We start from the raw sequence: 19364 nt of genomic DNA, 5'->3' as shown, positions 1-19364 counted from the left end.
TGTGAACCTTAAGAGTGGGTTAGTTCTGAGAATAATAGGATCTATTCTGTTTTAGCCTAATAATGTTCAGTCTGTTTGGATTTAGAAATACTTTTGTTGTAAAGATGAATTTTTAGGGTAACGACCCTTCAGTGCTTTAAATTTGAACTTGCAAAATGCACAGACTGTTCCCTTAAAAAATAAATCTCTCCTTGGATTTCAAGCATCCATTGCTACTAAAAACAAAGAAAAAGAAAAGGAAATTAAAACCTTCAAGAAACAAACATAAAAACAAAACAATTTTTCTCATACTTTAGAAATGTACCGAAGCTTTGCTTAAAGCTCTCGAACACAAGCGGTCATTCAGTTGGACAAGTAGGATGAAATTCTGTGCCCAGATTTATCCGGATACAAATTAAAACCATGTCGAGCATAGGCATTGCTGACAGCTTCTTTTTTCAGTTAATCCTTGCCTGTGCCAACAAATAGAGAAAAGGCGGTGAGATAGCATGGTTTTTCCCCCCCCTCTTTACTTTTAGAGAAAATGAATATTAAAGTAGCATTTGGACATAGAGAGTAATATGTCATATATAGTTGAAAGTGTTTGCATGTAAATGGTCATAGTAGTAATTCTTCCTGAAATTTGTTGGTTTTTGAGCTTTCTAAAATTTGTTGTCCTGTTTTTAACCTGATAAATCCAGTCTTTGAGAACTCCAGGTGATAATGAATAATAAGGAATTGTATTAAATAGATCTTTGTACTTCTATGCTCTTTGAATTTGAGATACACTGCTATGCCCAATAAAGAGTAAAACCAGAACTTTGGTGCATTTGCTAAAATAATATACTTTTCTTTGGTGTCTCTATAGTAAAAGTCATCTGAAAGTGTTTTTAAAATTGTTTTTCTTTCAACACTTGGATTTTTATTTTGATAGCTTAATGTCACATTTTATCAAATATGTGTTACCAAATTGTACAGTACTTTGAATTTTGGAACTAAATTTAACTGTACCTTGATCTTTATTCTTCTTTTGGCAGAGAAATTGCTTTTACTAGGCAGCTTCATGAGAAAACACCTCAACTCAGCTATTACTATATGGGTTTCTACATTCATTCATGTCCCAAGATGAAATATAAGGTAAAGTTGATTTTCACACATGTTTGCTACAGAGTCAAGTTATGAAAATTAGTGCTTTTGTAGTTTCTAATCACATTAGTTTAACATGCTTGTACATTTTTATGTAAATCATGAACTATTTTTAAATGTGTCTTAAACTTTTCATAGAATCTAGCTTCTTCATTGCCTAAAACAGTGCCTGACAAAATAGGCACTTAATATTTGTTTAATATAGGCTAATCTGTAGGAATTCACTGAATATATCCCACCTATTCTAGAACTTCAGTAGGGCCCTGTGTACTTGGGATAGTACAGTAGTACCCATTAAGAAATCTACCTTCTTGAGGTGCATCGTCACCCTCTCCCCCCTCCATTCCTTCTCCCTCCATTCAGTTGTAGCTTTGTTTCCTTTGGACACAGTCACACTCCAGAAAAACTGGAGCTCGGTGTAAGTAGTAAGATATTTTCCATAGCACAATATTTGCAAATGTTTGTACGGTTTTCATTATGGGAAAATGAATCTTTAATATGATTTTTGTCTCAGAGCACAGAATTTGGAATTCTGAAAGGGTTTGAATGGGTTAATTAAGGAAATCTGTTTGCTGCCGCAGAAATGAAGCTTTCTGTGATGAGAACTACAGTCTCCACTGTTCTTACTTTGTAATTCATTGTATTATTTTCAGATTTAAGTATATTTCAGAATTTCCCTTTTAACAAAAGGTCTTACCATTTATGACTCTCTTTATTTTTATTTTATTGTATTTTTTATTATTGAAGCGTAATTGACCTGCAACACTGTGTTGGTTTTGGGTGTACAATATGGTGATTCAACATTTCTGTACATTACAAAATGATCACAGCAAGAAGTCTAGTAATTATGTGTCACCATATAAAGCTATTACAATATTATTATTATTTTAATTTCCAGGCCTAACTTTATTATATTTTTTAAAATTTTAATTTATTTTAATTTATTTATTATTTATTTTTAAATTTTTTTTTCTTTCGTGCTGCGCGGGCCTCTCACTGCTGTGGCCTCTCCCGTTGCGGAGCACAGGCTCTGGACGCACAGGCTCAGCAGCCATGGCTCACGGGCCCAGCCGCTCCGCGGCATGTGGGATCTTCCCGGACCGGGGCACGAACCCGTGTCCCCTGCATCGGCAGGTGGACTCTCAACCACTGCGCCACCAGGGAAGCCCTAATTCTTTTTTATGGCTGAGAAATATTCCTGTGTGTGTGTGTGTGTGTGTGTGTGTGTATACACACACACATACATACACACCTGTCTTCTTTATCCATTCATCTATTGATGGGCACTTAGGTTGCTTTCATATCTTGGCTATTGTACATAATGCTGCAGTGAGCACAGCGGGTGCGTGTCTCTTTTTGAACTGATGTTTTTCTTTGGAAAAATACTTAGAAGTGGAATTGCTAGATTGTATGGTGGTTCTATTTTCAGTTTTTTGAGGAACCTCCATAGTGTTTTCCATAGCGGCTGTACCAATTTACATTTCCACCAGTAGTGCATGAGGGTTCCCTTTTCTCTGCATCCTTGTCAGCACTTGTTATTTGTTGTCTTTTTGATAATAGCCATTCTGACAGGTGTGAGGTGATATCTCCTTGTAATTTTGATTTACATTTCCCCGATGATTAGTGATGTTGAGCATCTTTTCATATGCCTGTTAACCATCTGTATGTCTTCTTTGGAAAAATGTCTGTTCAGGTCCTCTGCCCATTTTTTAATTGGGTTGTTTGTGTTTTTTTGATGTTAAATTTTATGACTCTCTTTAGTGAAACTCTTTGATGTTTTCCAAGTATTAGTAGCTCACTGTAAAAGCTCTGGAAAGTATAGAGCAGTATAAAGGAACAGACTACATACATCCTGCCTACCATAATAACAGTAACCAAATACCTCTGATCTACTCAGAGCACTGCTTTAAGCTCTGAAGATGTGAAAAGATTTAAACATGAACCACCTTCTTAAAACTTGGAACATAGGTGAAGATTGGGGGTGTTGTACGTAAAATCAGGTCAATACAGTGGTCTGGTAAGTGGCCTAGGAGGCAGTGGGGTTGCTGCATAGGGTATGGAAGAGGAAAGGGTTTAATTAAAAGGGAAGAGAGGCCTCAAAAAAGAGTAGGTATGACAGGGAAGCACATTTCATGGAGAAGGAGCGTTTAAATAAAAGTGAATAGGTGACAGTGCCATGCATATTCATATAAAAAAGGAGGAGGAGGGCAGTCACCCTTCAGTTAGTCGGTCTTCTTTGTAGCTGTAGCCGTGTTATGTGTTTTGTGGCCCTATCTGCTGTTTACAAGGTGCATAACAATGTAAATATAATAAATATTATTCACTTTATATATAAAGTATATTAATGGTGTTTCAAGGGATAACTTAGAAGCAAAATAAGATCATAAACTGGTAATCTTAATTTGTGGTTCTTTGTAGTGCTGTTAGCATGGTGAGAGACCCAAATGTTAGGTTATTAGAAATAGTACCTAGTAATGTTTGCTGGCAGTTCCCAGTGTTTTAATATTCTTTGTAGGCTAAAGTTCTTTGTAAATACAGGCACACCTCAGAGATATTGCGGGTTTAGTTCCAGACCACCACAATAAAGCGAATATTGCAATAAAGCAAGTCACATGAATTTTTTGATTTCCCAGTACGCATAAAAGTTATATTTACACTGTACTGTAGTCTGTTAAGCATGCAATAGCATTATGTCTAAAAATACAGTGTACATACCTTAATTAAAAAATATTTTATTGCTAAAAAATTCTAACCGTCATCTGAGCCTTCATCAAGTTATAATCTTTTCACTGGTGGAAACAGCGAAATGTGGCACAGAGACACAAAGTGAGCAAATGCTGTTGGAAAAACAGTGCTGATGGACTTGCTTTTGACTCAGGGTTGCCACAGTCATTTGATTATAAAAAATGCAATAAAGCAAAGTACAATAAAACGGGGTGTGCCTGTGCTACTCAAAATGATACTTCTTATTAAACAATTTTTAATTACTCATACTAACGAGTAAAGAATATGAAGAATATTGGAAGTATTTTAGGAATAACTTATGTTTTCAGGAATCCCACGTTCTCATTTCCAAATCCCCAAAATTTAATATCTGTTGGGAATTTGGAAACACTATTAAAACCTGTAAAACTAGGTTGCAGCCCAGAGTGGAAAAGGTAGGTGGAGGGGAATACTCACTAACCATTTAAACAAAACTTTAAAATTTTCCCAATATATTATATCATATTCACATTATATCTTCTTGGGAAAGACAATTCTGAAAATCTGTACTATATTTCGTGACTTTGTAAATATTCGTGAGATAAGAATGATAAAATATTTGAATATTAAGTTAATTTTGTAAAGCCAGCATTTTCCTGGCATGGTGGTTTGAATACTTTTGGATCTTCAAGAACATGTTGTTCTTAATTTTTGTATTGTTAGTTTAAGAAAATTGTTTTCATTGCATCATGGTTGAAGATACGTCATTTTAGGTCACTGAAGAGTAAAGATATTCTCATTTCAATTAAGGATATTTTATTGTGAGCAAATGAGAACGCTCAGTTTTGGGGGAATAAAACAACTGCTTTTCAACATGGGAATTTTCAACTGGAAAATGTGCCGTTTGAAATTATAAGATGGATATTGGTCCAAGTGTGAATGTTTCTCATTTCAAGTTGAAGGGCTAGAGCTAGAGACCAATAAAAGATAGCTCACAGAAAGTGAATTGTACACTATTAAAATTTTTCTCATTTTCAAGATTGAATGGGTAAATTTAGCATATAAGTACAATAAGAGCTAAAATTATATCTTCTTTCTTAGTGCATAACTGCTTCAAGCGTTAGTAATGATATATTTTTGCCATATTGTAAAATATACAATGGAAAAATCTACAAAGTATATTTTTATCTGATATTAAAGAAAGAAGGAATATATTTTAAAATAGGAATATTTTTTATAACTAAGAAAGAACAGTCTCTTGGGTACCTGGTATGCACTAGACACTGGGAATACAGTTGTAAGCAGTATAGATATGGGCTCTGCCCTAATGGAGGTTACATCTGAGGGGGTACATAATTGTAATCCAGTGCATAAAGTGGCACCAAGTGACTGTACCTGTAACTATGACAGTGTTTCATTTGGATTTTCTGGTGTAGATTTAGACATATTAAGTTACAGTCTTCACCATATTGTAAAGCTTTTTTAACATCTTTATTGGAGTATAATTGGTTTATAATGATGTGTTAGTTTCTGCTGTATAACAGAGTGAATCAGCTATACATATACATATATCCCCATATCTCCTCCCTCTTGCGTCTCTCTCCCACCCTCCCTATCCCACCCCTCTAGGTGGTCACAAAGCACCGAGCTGATCTCCCTGTGCTATGCGGCTGCTTCCCACTAGCTATCTAGTTTACATTTGGTAGTGTATATATGTCCATGCCTCTCTCTCACTTGTCCCAGATTACCCTTCCCCCTCCCCGTGTCCTCAGGTCCATTCTCTAGTAGGTCTGTGTCTTTATTCCCATCTTTCCCGTAGCTTCTTCGTGACCTTTTTTTTTTTTTTTAGATTCCATATATATGTGTTAGCATACGGTATTTGTTTTTCTCTTTCTGACTTACTTCACTCTGTATGACAGACTCTAGGTCCATCCACCTCACTACAAATAACTCAATTTCATTTCTTTTTATGACTGAGTAATATTCCATTGTATATATGTGCCACATCTTCTTTCCATTCACCTGTCCATGGTCACTTAGGTTGCTTCCATGTCCTGGCTATTGTAAATAGAGCTGCAGTGAACATTGTGGTACGTGACTCTTCATAATGATCAAAGGATCAATCCAAGAAGAAGATAGCAATTGTGAATATTTATGCACCCAACATAGGAGCACCTCAATACATAAGGCAAATTTTAACAGCCGTAAAAGGGGAAATCGACAGTAACACAATCATAGTAGGGGACTTTAACACCCCGCTTTCACCAATGGACAGATCATCCAAAATGAAAATAAATAAGGAAACACAGCTTCAAATGATACATTAAACAAGGTGGACTTAATTGATGTTTATAGGACATTCCATCCAAAAACAACAGAACACACTTTCTTCTCAAGTGCTCAAGGAACATTCTCCAGGATAGATCATATCCTGGGTCACAAATCAAGCCTTGGTAAATTTAAGAAAATTGAAATCGTATCAAGTATCTTTTCCAACCGTAACGCTATGAGACTAGATATCAATTACAGGAAAAAAACTGTAAAAAAATACAAACAATACACTACTAAATAACCAAGAGATCACTGAAGAAATCAAAGAGGAAATCAAAAAATACCTAGAAACAAATAACAATGAAAACATGATGACCCAAAACCTGTGGGATGCAGCAAAAGCAGTTCTGAGAGGGAAGTTTATAGCAATACAATCCTACCTCAAGAAACAAGAAATATCTCAAATAAACAACCTAACCTTACACCTAAAGCAATTAGAGAAAGAAGAACCAATAAACCCCAAAGTTAGCAGAAGAAATCATAAACACCATATAATACATTTATAATGTAGAGCAAATTAAAGTAATTAACAGGTTTGAAATATACAAACTCTTTTATTGAGTAGTGAACTGTCATGAAGACATGTTGAAATGAAGACTCTATCTTTATGTGTAGGAAGGACCATCATTTGGTAGATGATTCCCAGAGCTTTCCATCATCAATTCCTCTTACCCTGTACCCTGTTTGTGTGTGCTGCTCTGTCCATCAGAGGTACATTCTGTTTCCCTCAACACGGATTGGACTGGCCTTGTGACTTGTGCTGACTAATAGGGTACTGTAAAAGTATGTCTGAGACTTCAGACAGGCCCAAGCCTTAAGAGGGCAGACAGCTTTTGCTTCCTTTGTCTTTGAAGCCAGTCATCATGTAAAAGGTTGACTACCCTCCTGGCATGAGAGGCCACTTGGGAGGCCTCAGGCCATCTTGGATGTTTCAGCCCCAGCCAAGCAGCAAGCTGAATGCAGCTGTATGATTGAGCCTAAGAGAGATGGGCAGAAGAACCACCTAGCTGAGCTGTAGCCAACCCACAGAATCATGAGGAATAATTAATTGTTGTTTTTTTAAGCCTCTAAGTTTTCCGGTGGTTTGTTAACTCAGCAACAGATGACTGAAACACATGCTGTAGGATGGAAATCACTAGATACAGTTGTAACTTTCCACGTAGATGGAAATCATTCTGTGTTGAGCTGTGCAGACTCATTTCCTGAATTGAGCTGAACTGACCTGTGAAGTTGTTGACAGCTCAGTGTGAGAGAGTTTCGGCAAAGTTACTTAATTTGCCTGTGTGGTCATACCTAAAAATGTGCCCACTTGGCTTACGAGAATTCATCTTTATACAGCATTTTATTTAATACCCAGACTTGGGCCTACGAGGCATTTGTTAACATAATGACACATTTTGATTTTGCTTGTCTTGCTAATGTTGAGCACTGCAAAATGAAAATCACCATGTGGTCATTTTCGTAGTTTCTTTGATCACATGTGTTGCAGTAGAGCCTCCTAGCGGTTTGCTAGGTGATAGCAGTTACATTCTTGTGCATAATATTCCCTAAAATTCATTTTTACCGAATTATATTGGTTTTACTGTTCTTTGTGTGTGTGTGTTTTAAATAAAGGTTGATATGTATAAACAGTACAGTCAGCTAGGTTTTCTCTGTGGCCATAGTCTTAGATTAAAGCAAAGGGTAGTCACAGAGGAATTTAATGAGAGCTAGAAAACAGAGTCATTATGAAAAGAAGTCATCTTGATTTGTTGTGTTGTCGTTGCTCACTTTAACTGTTAACCATACTTGTGACCATTTTAATGGGACTTGGTACTGTTTGGCCTAAATCAGTACTGATTTGTGGACTCAGGAACTGGCTGAAATGAATGGAAATTATATTTTCAGCCTGGGAGAGCTTCTCTTTGGAGAAGCTCTCCTGCTGAAGCGGGAGCAGGTAGTATGGCTTTCTGGCTGACGTCCTCAGTGGATGCTTGTCCTCTTGGCCTGCTCCTCTCACAGTTCCAAGGTGGTTGCTGGCCTTCAGGCGTCACAAGCCATCAGCAGTAGCTAGAATCAGAAAAGTATAATATTGTCTCCTGTGTCTCTTTTTTAAAAAAATATTACTTTTAATTGTGATAAAATGTACATGACAAAATTTATCTTAACCATTTTTAAGTGCACAGTTCAGAAGTGTTAATTAAGTACATTCACGTTGCTGTGCAGCCATCACCACCGTCCATCTCCAGAGCTCCTTTCATCTTGCAAAACTGAAGCTCTGATCCCGTTAAGCAATAGTTCCCCATTCCCCTCTGCCCCCAGCCCCTGGCAATCACCATTGTACTTTCTGTCTCTCTGAATTTGACTGCTCCAGGGACCTCATATAAGTGGAATGGTACAGTGTCTTTCTTTTTGTGACTAACTTATTTCACTTAGCAGAACGTCCTCAAGGTTCATCAGTGTAGTAGCAGGTGTCAGAATTTCATTCCTTTTTAAGGCTGAATAATACTTGGTTGTGTGTATATGCCACGTTTTGTTTATGCATTCATCCATTGATGGACACTTGAGTTGCTTCCATCTTTTGGCTATTGTGACTAATGCTTCTGTGAATATGGCTGTACAAAGATCTGCTCAAGACTCTGCTTTCAGTTCTTTTGTGTATATACCCAGAAGTAGAATTGCTGGATCATACGGTAATATTTGTGTAATTTTTTGAGGAACCACCATACTGTTTTTCATAACAGCTGTACCATTACATTTGCCAAATCTTGTTATTTTCTGTTTTTTTGTTCATTTGTTTTGACAGTAGCTATCCTAATGTGTGTGAGGTGATTGCTGTCTTTTTTTTGAGATCAAGAAAAACCTTACCAGGAAGCCTCCTAGCCTACTTCACTCATTTCATTGTCAGAGTTGTGCCTCTTTTCCGTGCCTGGGTCAGTGGCTGGCAAGGGGAATGGAGCTAGGGCAGCTGTGATTGGGGATGGGGTGGAGGCACTTCCAGAGCACATGCCACTGCAGAGGGCGAACACCTGGACAGGTCTGTTTTTTAAAATTCTGCTTAAAACCCAGTATTTTTAAAAACCGAGCTGTTGGTTTATATTTATTTTATATATAGTTTATATACATGTTATGTATCAATAGTTTGTATATATATGTATCATTATTACATATACATAAAAAATTCAGCTATGGCTTTAAGTATATTTAGTTTTCTAAAGCTTTTTTAAAAATGAATTTTCCTGTGCTTTCAAAATGTTTAATATTCGCATGTAAAGCTTAGTTTATATCTGTATTTTGACACCTTCTCATACATTTCAAAACTGTTCAGTTTCCTTTCAAAGTGAAAATTGGAGTATATAGAAATGGGGTTAGGAATAATTTTTAAAATTTCTTCTTCGTGTTGTCTCTCAGACTGCTGCTGTAAGGCCATTCTGTGATCTGAAGGAGGTGTTTTGACTGAGCTCTTTATCCAGACTTGTATGCAGGCCAAAGTAAACAGTGATCCAGGCAGTCTGCTTTGGTATCATGACATGGCCAGACATCAGATAGCTGAAACATCAGAAAGGGTTTAGAAATGTCAGAAAAGGAACAAAAGGCTAATTCATCTGTGATTAATCATTCTTAAACTCAATGCCTCAGCTTGATTGTGGTCAAACCGCCCCTCTGGAATTCTGCAGGAGTTTCCCTAAAAGAAGGTAGTTGGCATTACTGTTACAAAAGCACCTCCCCCCCCAAAAAAATTGGGGTTTACAGAGCTGCATCTGCAAAATCCTGTGCTACTGAAATCCCCGGGCTCCCAAGCTTTTCAAAGTTTCCTGACTAGACAAATTAGCCAATGTTATTTTACTACAGTCTTGCAACCCAGGGTGATGCTTTTGGGTACCTGTGGTAGTGACTTTGCTACTGCTGGTTTGAAAGAGATACAGATAATCTCATCAGTTACCCACAGTACAGAACAAAACACTCGAGTTTTAAATTCAGCATCTATTTTTCTTGATGTTAAAATAAGTGACCAGTGAATTAGACATGGTCAGTAGAAAAAATTACCACAGAATAATTGTAGTGAGGGATTTTTGATGCCTCCTACAGGCAGTGGGAGGTAAAGGAATAACATGCTCATCACATATTCTTGTTCTTAAAATTGTCACATGTGGAATTTTGCCACATCAGAGTCAAAAGTGGGTCATGTGTTCTAAGCTTCTCATTACAGATGAGAAAATTAAAGCTCAATAGGTTCTTGCCCAGAGTTTGCATTAACTCACATTTTAATTTAAGCAACATGAAGGAGAGTCTGAAAGATTGAAATTCATATAAATGGCATTGTTCATCAGATTTATGATGAGGTATATATAACTTTTTATTTTGGAGAAACCTAAAATACTTGCACATTAAGTAAAAGTAAGTGTTTGCCGGGGTATCAGAGCATATTTCATCAGTCCCTTATTTTTCCCATCCTTCTCCTCATGTATGTTTCCACAGTGAAATGGAAGGCTTGGTATAGAACGTGATTCCTAACCTTTGAAAAACCTCAGTCATCTTTGGAGCTTTTGAAAAATACTCAGATCCAAGCTCTGCCCTGACCTACTGAAGATGAGAGTTTGCTGTCCTCCTTTACACAGCCCCGTTTGCTGACTGCCAGACATTGTTTTATGTACCTTTGAACTGCCCTTCCTCCCCGCCTGAGCCTGAGTCCCTCCCACCTGAAAGGGATCTCGCTCATCCCTGCGTGTACATGTCCAGACCCAGCGTGTGCACCGCTCTTCAGTGCACCGTTCTCGGTGTCTCCCACTTCGGACCCCGCCCATTGCACTCCCCCTGTACGGAAGCTGGAGCTGGCCTCTCCAGTTCTGGGAACGCTGGTCCTTTCTAAGTGCTTCATCTGTAGCTCCCCTTGCTCTGCTGTTGTAGCTGTGCTGATCAGTCCGCGCTGATGGAAGGCCCACGCTGTACCAAACATCACGCTAGGTGCCGGGGCAGGAGGAAGATGGCCACACGTGGTCCCTGCTTGTCAGTTCCTTGAGCAACGGGCTCTTACCTGTCACTGTCCCCAGGGCCCGGCAAATTCATTGGCAAATAGAAGGTGCTCAGTGCTTGATGCGCATGACATGTGGAAGGCAGGCATCCATCTTCGTGGTTAAAGCCGGGAAGTGGAGGAAAGTAAGTGAAAACTGTGCAGGGATCTGGCCTTCTGTGCAGGCCGCTCTCATTGAGACACTGGGCTTAGGGAAAAGTTAAGAGTCCCATTTCAGTAGTACACTTTATATTTTCCGTGAATTTCCTCTCTGTAGTTGTTTCTTTTTTTAAGTAAACTTCTTATCAGCGTGTGATGTATAGACAGAAAAATGTACCGTTCGTAAGCGTAAAGCTTGACAGATGGTCACAAGGTGACTACACCTGTGCAGCCAGCACCAAGATCAAGACGCAGAACACTGCAGCCCTCACAGCCCTCTTTCATGCCGCCCACAGATATCCATGAAAGACTAATCATGCCTGTTTTAACCCTTCATAAAATGGAATCACTTAGTGTATTTTATCTTGTGACTGACTTGTTTCACTCAGCAGTACATTTATAAGATTTACCCACATGCTTCTGTGTACATGGATGGTTCATTCTCATTGCCTGTCTGCCCATTCTACTGTGGATGGACTGTTTCTAGGTTTTGGCTAGTATAAGTACAACTGTGAGCATTTCGTGCGTGTATTTTGGTGAACATACGTGTGCATTTCTGAGTCATGTAGACCTAGGTGTGGAATTACCAGATTATATGTTGTGGGAATATTCAGGTTTACTTCATACTGCCCAACATTTTTTTAAGTGATTATACTAATTTACACTGCCACTAGCAGCAGACCTCCTGATAGGTGTCTAGCAAGGGTGGTGCGTTGTGGGTTTAATTTGCATTTTGCTGTTGACTGATGACGTTGAGCAACCTTGTCATTTGTCTGTTGGCCAAGTGTAAAGTGTCTGTTCCGGTCTTTTGCCCATTTATCTCCTGGGCTGTCTGTGTCTGTTATTTGTAGAAGTTCTTTATATATTCTGGCTAAAATTCTGTGTTGCATAAATATTTTATAAATATCTTCTTCCACTCACTGCTTACCTTTTCTTTCTCTTAACAGTATCCTTTGATGAGCAGAAGTTTCTAATTTTCAGGAAGTCCAGTTTATCTTTATTGCTTTTGTGTCTTGTTCAAGGAAAATCTGCCTACCCTATGGCCATGGAAATGTTTTCTTATATTTTCTTCTGAGAATTTTATACTTTTACCTTTCACAATTCAGTAATCTGTCTGAAATTGATTTTCGGGTATGGTTGAGCTAGAGGTTAAGACTGAATTTTTTTTCCCAGCTGTATAATTACTTTCAGTTTCTTAAGGGTACTTCCCTGCATATACTAGTTTAATAAATATGTCAGTTAAAGTATTTCTGTGTCATTATATTTGTGTTACGGCAAAATGTCCCAGCTTCCCCTTTTTCAGACTTAGCATTGATCCCATTAAATGAACAAATTCCTCACTTAACTTGAGAATTACGTTGGTCAGTCTGTTCTACTGGGAACGCTTGATTTAAGTACTGAATGATGTGCAGATAAGTCACTTGCTCTTGTACGTTTCTTCCAAATAACTTCAAAAAATAAAAGCTGTGGAGAACCTCTTTAATTTAAGCAGAATGATATGTTTTCTGGAAATTCAGTTAAGAGAATGATTAAAACATAATGAAGAGCTCTTTATTAACAGTTGTAATATCAAACATTTAGCATTTGGTGATCACATCCCATTTTGTCGTATTTATGTAATCATACAGAGGTTTTAATTTTTACGTAGCCCAAATTATTAATCCTTTTCCGCTATGGCTCCTGGTTTCTGTATCATGCTCTAAAAATTATATCTTCCCTTTATTCCTTTTCATCATCTCAGGTTTGCTTCCACTCTGAAATCCTCCCTGACTCTCCTACGTATATGTTTCCATTGCAGCTTACACGTTAATATCTGACATTTCTGCACTCTGTTTTCCTGTCTGTCTCTTGAGAATCTAAGCTTCTTGAAAGATGGAGTTTGCGCTCATTTATTACTTCTTGTAGCAGCAATCCCTGATTTATAGTGAATGTTCAATAAATCTTTGAATGGCTGGATGGAGATATAAGAATAATGAATAATTCGATTATTGGTTAGAGGGAAAGTGCATATCTATGCCAAATAAAGTGGCATCATTTGACATTTCTACAGGATAGATCTTTTTATATTTTTGGCAATATTAATCAAATATAAGTTATTAAAATGTTTACTTTTAGAGTAATGAGAAAGTTGTTATATTTGAATTGTCAGATGAACAGTGAAGATACTCTTGCATTTGCTTTTTTCTTCAAATTGAAAAAGCATTGCAGATAATTTAGAACATTTGTAATTCTGAAATGATAGTGCTATATAATATGTGGTTTATATTTGAATTAAAGGTTTATTTTTAAATAGGTTGATTTAGAAATGTATCTAGTTGAATAAAGTTAATTATCTGTAAAATCCTTGAAATAGCAGAATACAGTATAAATAATATTTTTCTAGGGAGTATAATTATAAATTTTGATAATTGCATAATGTAAATGTATAACCTAAATACTATTTTAATTAACATTAATTTGTTTCATGACCTCACATTGCCTGTGGCGGGGCAATGAAGGGGCTTCTCACGCTGAGTTCCTGTTCCCGCTTATCCTAAAATAGTGGTTCTCTATCAGGGATAATTTTGCCCCTATCACCACCCCATCCCATTTCTGGAGTCCCTTTTGATCATCACAACTGGGGCAGTGGGGGAGGGGTTTGTATGTTACTGGCATCTAGTCCGTAGAGGCCAGGGACGCTGCTGAACATTCTGCAATACACAGTCCCCAGCAGCAAAGCGTTCTCTGGCTCAAAATGTCAGTAGTGCTAATGCTTGAGAAACCTTGTTTGAAAGGGTTACCTACTTGCCATTGACATCTGTAGGGCTTTACAGTTGCTGAGTTACCGCAGGTAATTTGACGACTGTTGTCAGAAAGGAACTGCCATGAAAGATTAATTTGGGGCTCACCATAACAATTTTGAAATAAACTATCCTGTATGACACACCAGAGAGAAGTTTCTCATGTCTTATTCATGACCCTGTGCAGCCGTAAACTTATCGATGACCCCAGGACTGTCTTAAATTTTCTTTGGGGGCTTATGTGTGGCCTTCATGTCAGCTTAAAGGTAATTTAATGTTTTTGTACAATGAGATATATCCAGCAAATTTGAGGTCTCTTAGAAGGAGCAGCAGAAACAACAAATAAGGTTAAAATTTCCAAACTGTGATGCTTTGTTTTTTTAGTTCTGATGTGCATGATAGGGTCTGTCTTTAGTATTATAAAGGGTTCTGTTTTCCTTGCTTTGTAGAAATAGAAACTTGGCAGCTTATAATAACCAAGTGAATTGAATTACTCTTTCCTTAGCAGCTCAATTGGGTTCATCTTTTTTAGCACAAAGAGCACAGTGTTGGCGTGTTCATTTTAGGATGGGCAGTCACATAGTCCTTTCGGCTTTGCTGGCACCGGGATGTTCGGCACATCCCTTGCTCAGGTGCTGCAGCCGAGCATGGTTGGAACTAAGCTGTTTTAGAGAAGCGCAGGCACCCGTGTTTACTGTTTTTCTTGCCTAGTATTCCGCCTTGATGTTGTTAAGAGAATGAAACCAGTTCTCACCCTTCCCCCACGCTAGGACTCCCCATCACAGCTCAGGTCTTCTTTCCTTCTTAAATTTATACATGTTCTCTTGGTTCTTATATCTTCATTCTGTAAAAACAGGCAACTGTAAGATTTTTATGTTTGACACTTTCTTTCAGAAGCCTTATTGTCTAAGTTTGTGGCGTTAGCTAAAGGAAAGCAACCTTGAGGAGCATGATTATCTTGGGTATACAGCAGAAAGGTGACAGTGACAACACCGAGAAGCAGAGGGAGCCCAGTGTCCACTGCTAGAGGACCTTCCCCGTCATCACCTCACTCTCTTCCATCCTGTGTTCAGCCTCAGCCAATGGAATTGTTCAAGGATGATTTGCATTGTGTGAGAATTGTTTTGCTAGGAAATCTGTAGCTTCTCACATGGTTCTCTTAGATCCACATTTCTTTGCTTGGTCTTCAGGGGTTCCCTTTCCTTCCTGATTCCTCACAGTCTGCCTTTAGACATACCTTTGCCGCCCATTTTTTCTGTTACGTTTGTCCTATACAGAGAAGTTCATTGCAATCAGATGTCTGCCATGCCCATACTTTCCTGTAGTCTCTGCTAAAGGAAATGCAGCCTTCGAGTTTAGGTCACCATGCTCAGTTCCATGTGACCGCCCCCCCCCCATCTTAATTGCCATGAATTGAACTAGGCATGGGTGCCTGACCCAGGTGCTCAATCTAGGGTAGATTAGTATTAAGGCTTGACATAAAAGCTTTGCCCACTGAATGGTGGATGACCAGACTATTCAGATCCTGTCTTTTAAGGAAGTTTGGGCTAACAACAGGGAGGATCAGCAGTTAGTGGGGGCAGTCATACAGAACCACCGGACGACAGTAACACCAGCTCAGAGTTGGCTTAGGGCTTCATAAACACAGGCCCATGAAGTTTGAATTGTAGGCAAACTTCTGCACACAGGGACGTTTATCTTGAGAGTAGAGTTCATGGATTTCTTTCATCTGGTTTTCAAAGGGGTCTGAGAATCAAAAGATAGCAAGGTGAGAGAGCGGTGAGATGGTAGGGGGAGCAGAAGCGGAGACAGCGAATAGCAGATGAAAATACAGATTGGGGTCTCCTGCTGCTGAGGGCGCAGAGATAACCTCTTGTCAGACCTACTTGCCAGCTCTTAAGTTATAATCTGTTATCCACGAGGCCTTCCTCTAGCCTGGCTTTCCTCCTTTCCTTGGATAGCCTGGAATTCTCTGGAGCCTGACCCTATGTGGGTAATATTTCTGCCCTCATTTTCTTTCTTTCTTTCTTTCTTTCTTTTTAATTAATTAATTTATTTTTGGCTGCGTTGGGTCTTCGTTGTTGCACGCGGGCTTTTCTCTAGTTGCGGCGAGCGGGGGCTACTCTTCGTTGCGGTCTGTGGGCTTCTCACTGCGGTGGCTTCTCTTGTTGTGGAGCATGGGCTCTAGGCCTGTGGGCCTCAGTAGTTGTGGCTTGTGGACTGTAGGGTGCAGGCTCAGTAGTCGTGGCCCACGGGCTTAGTTGCTCCGCGGCATGTGGGATCTTCCCAGACCAGGGCTTGAACCCATGTCCCCTGCATTGGCAGGCAAATTCGTAGCTCCTGTGCCACATGGAAGTCCCTTAATTTTCTTCTATGATTTTTTTTATACAGCAGGTTCTTACTAGTTATCCATTTTATACACATCAGTGTATACATGTCAGCCCCAATCTCCCAATTCATGTGCCCCACCCCCCACCCCCGCTTTCCCCCCTTGGTGTCCATACGTTTATTCTCTACACCTGTGTCTCATTTCTGCCCTGCAAACCAGTTCATCTGTACCATTTTTCTAGGTTCCACATATATACGTTAATATACGATATTTGTTTTTCTCTTTCTGACTTACTTCACTCTGTATGACAGCCTCTGGATCCATCCGTGTCTCTACAGGTGACCCAATTTCGTTCCTTTTTATGGCTGAGTAATATTCCATTGTATATATGTACCACATCTTCTTTAGCCATTCGTCTGTCGATGGGCATTTAGGTTGCTTCCATGTCCTGGCTATTGTAAATAGTGCTGCAGTGAACATTGGGGTGCATGTGTCTTTTTGAATTATGGTTTTCTCTAGGTATATGCCCAGTAGTGGGATTGCTGGGTCATATGGTAATTCTATTTTTAGTTTTTTAAGGAACCTCCCTAGTGGCTGTGTCAATCTACATTCCCACCAACAGTGCAAGAGGGTTCCCTTTTCTCCACGCCCTCTCCAGCATTTGTTGTTTGTAGATTTTCTGATGGTGCCCATTCTGACTGCTGGGAGGTGATCCCTCACTGTGGTTTTGATTTGCATTTCTCTAATAATTAGTGATGTTGAGCAGCTTTTCATGTGCTTCTTGGCCATCTGTATGTCTTCTTAGGAGAAATGTCTGTTTAGGTCTTCTGCACATTTTTTGATTGGGTTTTTTTTTTTTAAATATTGAGCTGCATGAACTGTTTATATATTTTGGAAATTAATCCTTTGCCCGTTGATTCGTTTGCAAATATTTTCTCCCATTCTGAGGGTTGTCTTTTTGTCTTGTTTATAGTTTCCTTTGCTGTGCAAAAGCTTTTAAGTTTCATTAGGTCCCATTTATTTATTTTTGTTTTTATTTCCATTATTCTAGGAGGTGGGTCAAAAAAAAAGACCTTGCTGTGATTTATGTTAGAGGGTTCTTCCTGTGTTTTCCTCTAAGAGTTTTATAGTGTCCGGTCTTACATTTAGGTCTCTAATCCATTTTGAGTTTATTTTTGTGTATGGTGTTAGGGAGTGTTCTAATTTCATTCCTTTACACGTAGCTGTCCGGTTTTCCCAGCACCACTTACTGAAGAGACTGTCTTTTCTCCACTGTATATCCTCACCTCCTTTGTCATAGATTAGTTGACCATAGGTGTGTGGGTTTATCTCTGGGCTTTCTATCCTGTTCCATTGCTCTGTATTTCTGTTTTAGTGTCAGTACCATATTGTCTTGATTGCTGTTGCTTTGTAGTATATTTTGAAATCAGGGAGTCTGATTCCTCCAGCTCCATTTTTTTTCCCTCAAGATTGCTTTGGGTATTTGGGGTCTCTTGTGTCTCCATATACATTTTAAGATTTTTTGTTCCAGTTCTGTAAAAAATGCCATTGGTAATTTTATAGGGATTGCATTGAATGTGTAGATTGCTTTGGGTAATATAGTCATTTTCACAGTATTGATTTGTCCAATCCAAGAACATGGTATATCTCTCCATCTGTTTGTGTCATCATTGATTTCCTTCATCAGCGTCTTATAGTTTTCTGAGTATAGGTCTTTTACCTCCTTAGGTAGGTTTATTGCTAGGTATTTTATTCTTTTCATTGCAGTGGTGAATGGGATTGTTTCCTTAATTTCTCTGTCTGATCTTTCATTGTTAGTGTACAGGAATGCAAGAGATTTCTGTGCATTAATTTTGTATCCTGCAACTTTACCAGATTCATTGATTAGTTCTAGAAGTTTTTTTTTTTTTATTTTATTTATTCATTTACTTTTGGCTGCATTGGGTCTTCGTTGCTGTGCGCTGGCTTTCTCTAGTTGCGGCGAGTGGGGACTACTCTGCGATGCGGTGCACAGGCTTCTCATTGCGGTGGCTTCTCTTGTTGCAGAGCACAGGCTCTAGGCGCACGGGCTCAGTAGTTGTGGCTTGCCGGCTGTAGAGTGCAGGGTCAGTAGTTGTGGTGCACGGGCTTAGTTGCTCCGTGGAATGTGGGATCTTCCTGGACCAGGACTCAAATCTGTGTCCCTTGCATTGGCAGGCAGATTCTTAACCAATGGACCACCGGGGAAGTCCCTCTAGTAGTTTTCTGGTGGCATCTTTAGGATTATCTGTGTATAGTATCATGTCATCTGCAAATAGTGACAGTTTTACTTTTTTTTTTCCAATTTGTATTCCTTTTATTTCTTTTTCTTCTCTGATTGCCATGGTTAGGACTTCCAGAACTATGTTGAATAATAGTGGCAAGAGTGGACATCCTTGTCTTGTTCCTGATCTTAGAGGAAATGCTTTCAGTTTTTCACCATTGAGAGTGATGTTTGCTATGGGTTTGTCATATGTGTTCTTTATTATGTTGAGGTAGGTTCCCTCTTTGCCCACTTTTTGGAGAGTTTTTATCTTAAGTGGGTGTTGAGTTTGGTCAAAAGCTTTTTCTTCATCTATTGAGATGATTGTACGGTTTTTATTCTTTAATTTGTTAATATAGTATATCACATTGATTGATTTGTGTATATTGAAGAATCCTTGCCTCCCTGGGATAAATCCCACTTGATCATGGTGTATGATCCTTTTAATGTGCTGTTGGATTCTGTTTGCTAGTATTTTGTTGAGGATTTTTACATCTATATTCATCAGTGATATCAGTCTGTAATTTTCTTTTTTTGTAGTATCTTTGTCTGGTTTTGGTATCAGGGTGATGGTGGCCTCATAGAATGAGTTTGGGAGTGTTCCTTCCTCTGCAGTTTTTTGGAAAAGTTTGAGAAGGATAGGTGTTAGCTCTTCTCTAAATGTTT

At 38.7% G+C, this 19364-nt stretch overlaps 1 protein-coding gene across 9 annotated transcripts in view; it reads left to right on the top strand.

Moving 5' to 3' along the window:
* The window catches only part of ATE1 (arginyltransferase 1), a 171364-nt gene that overhangs the window by 88579 nt on the left and 63421 nt on the right, over nucleotides 1-19364 (top strand). For 8 of the 9 annotated variants that reach the window (XR_003797048.1, XM_029245394.1, XM_029245393.1 and 5 more), the window contains one exon: nucleotides 1017-1116. The exons of the other annotated variant lie outside the window; for it this stretch is intronic. Coding sequence is in view for 7 of the 8 variants with exons in the window: in XM_029245394.1 (XP_029101227.1) it covers nucleotides 1017-1116 (100 nt within the window). In the remaining variant the exon portion in view is untranslated. The remainder of the gene's footprint in view (nucleotides 1-1016; nucleotides 1117-19364) is intronic. 9 annotated transcript variants of the gene reach the window in all.

This window comes from Monodon monoceros, unplaced genomic scaffold, assembly GCF_005190385.1.
Source record: "Monodon monoceros isolate NGI ecotype Baffin Bay Population unplaced genomic scaffold, NGI_Narwhal_1 Super_Scaffold_4, whole genome shotgun sequence".
Taxonomy (NCBI): domain Eukaryota; kingdom Metazoa; phylum Chordata; class Mammalia; order Artiodactyla; family Monodontidae; genus Monodon; species Monodon monoceros.
Note: the sequence above shows the minus strand (reverse complement) of the source record. Positions and strands in the feature narration are given on the sequence as shown.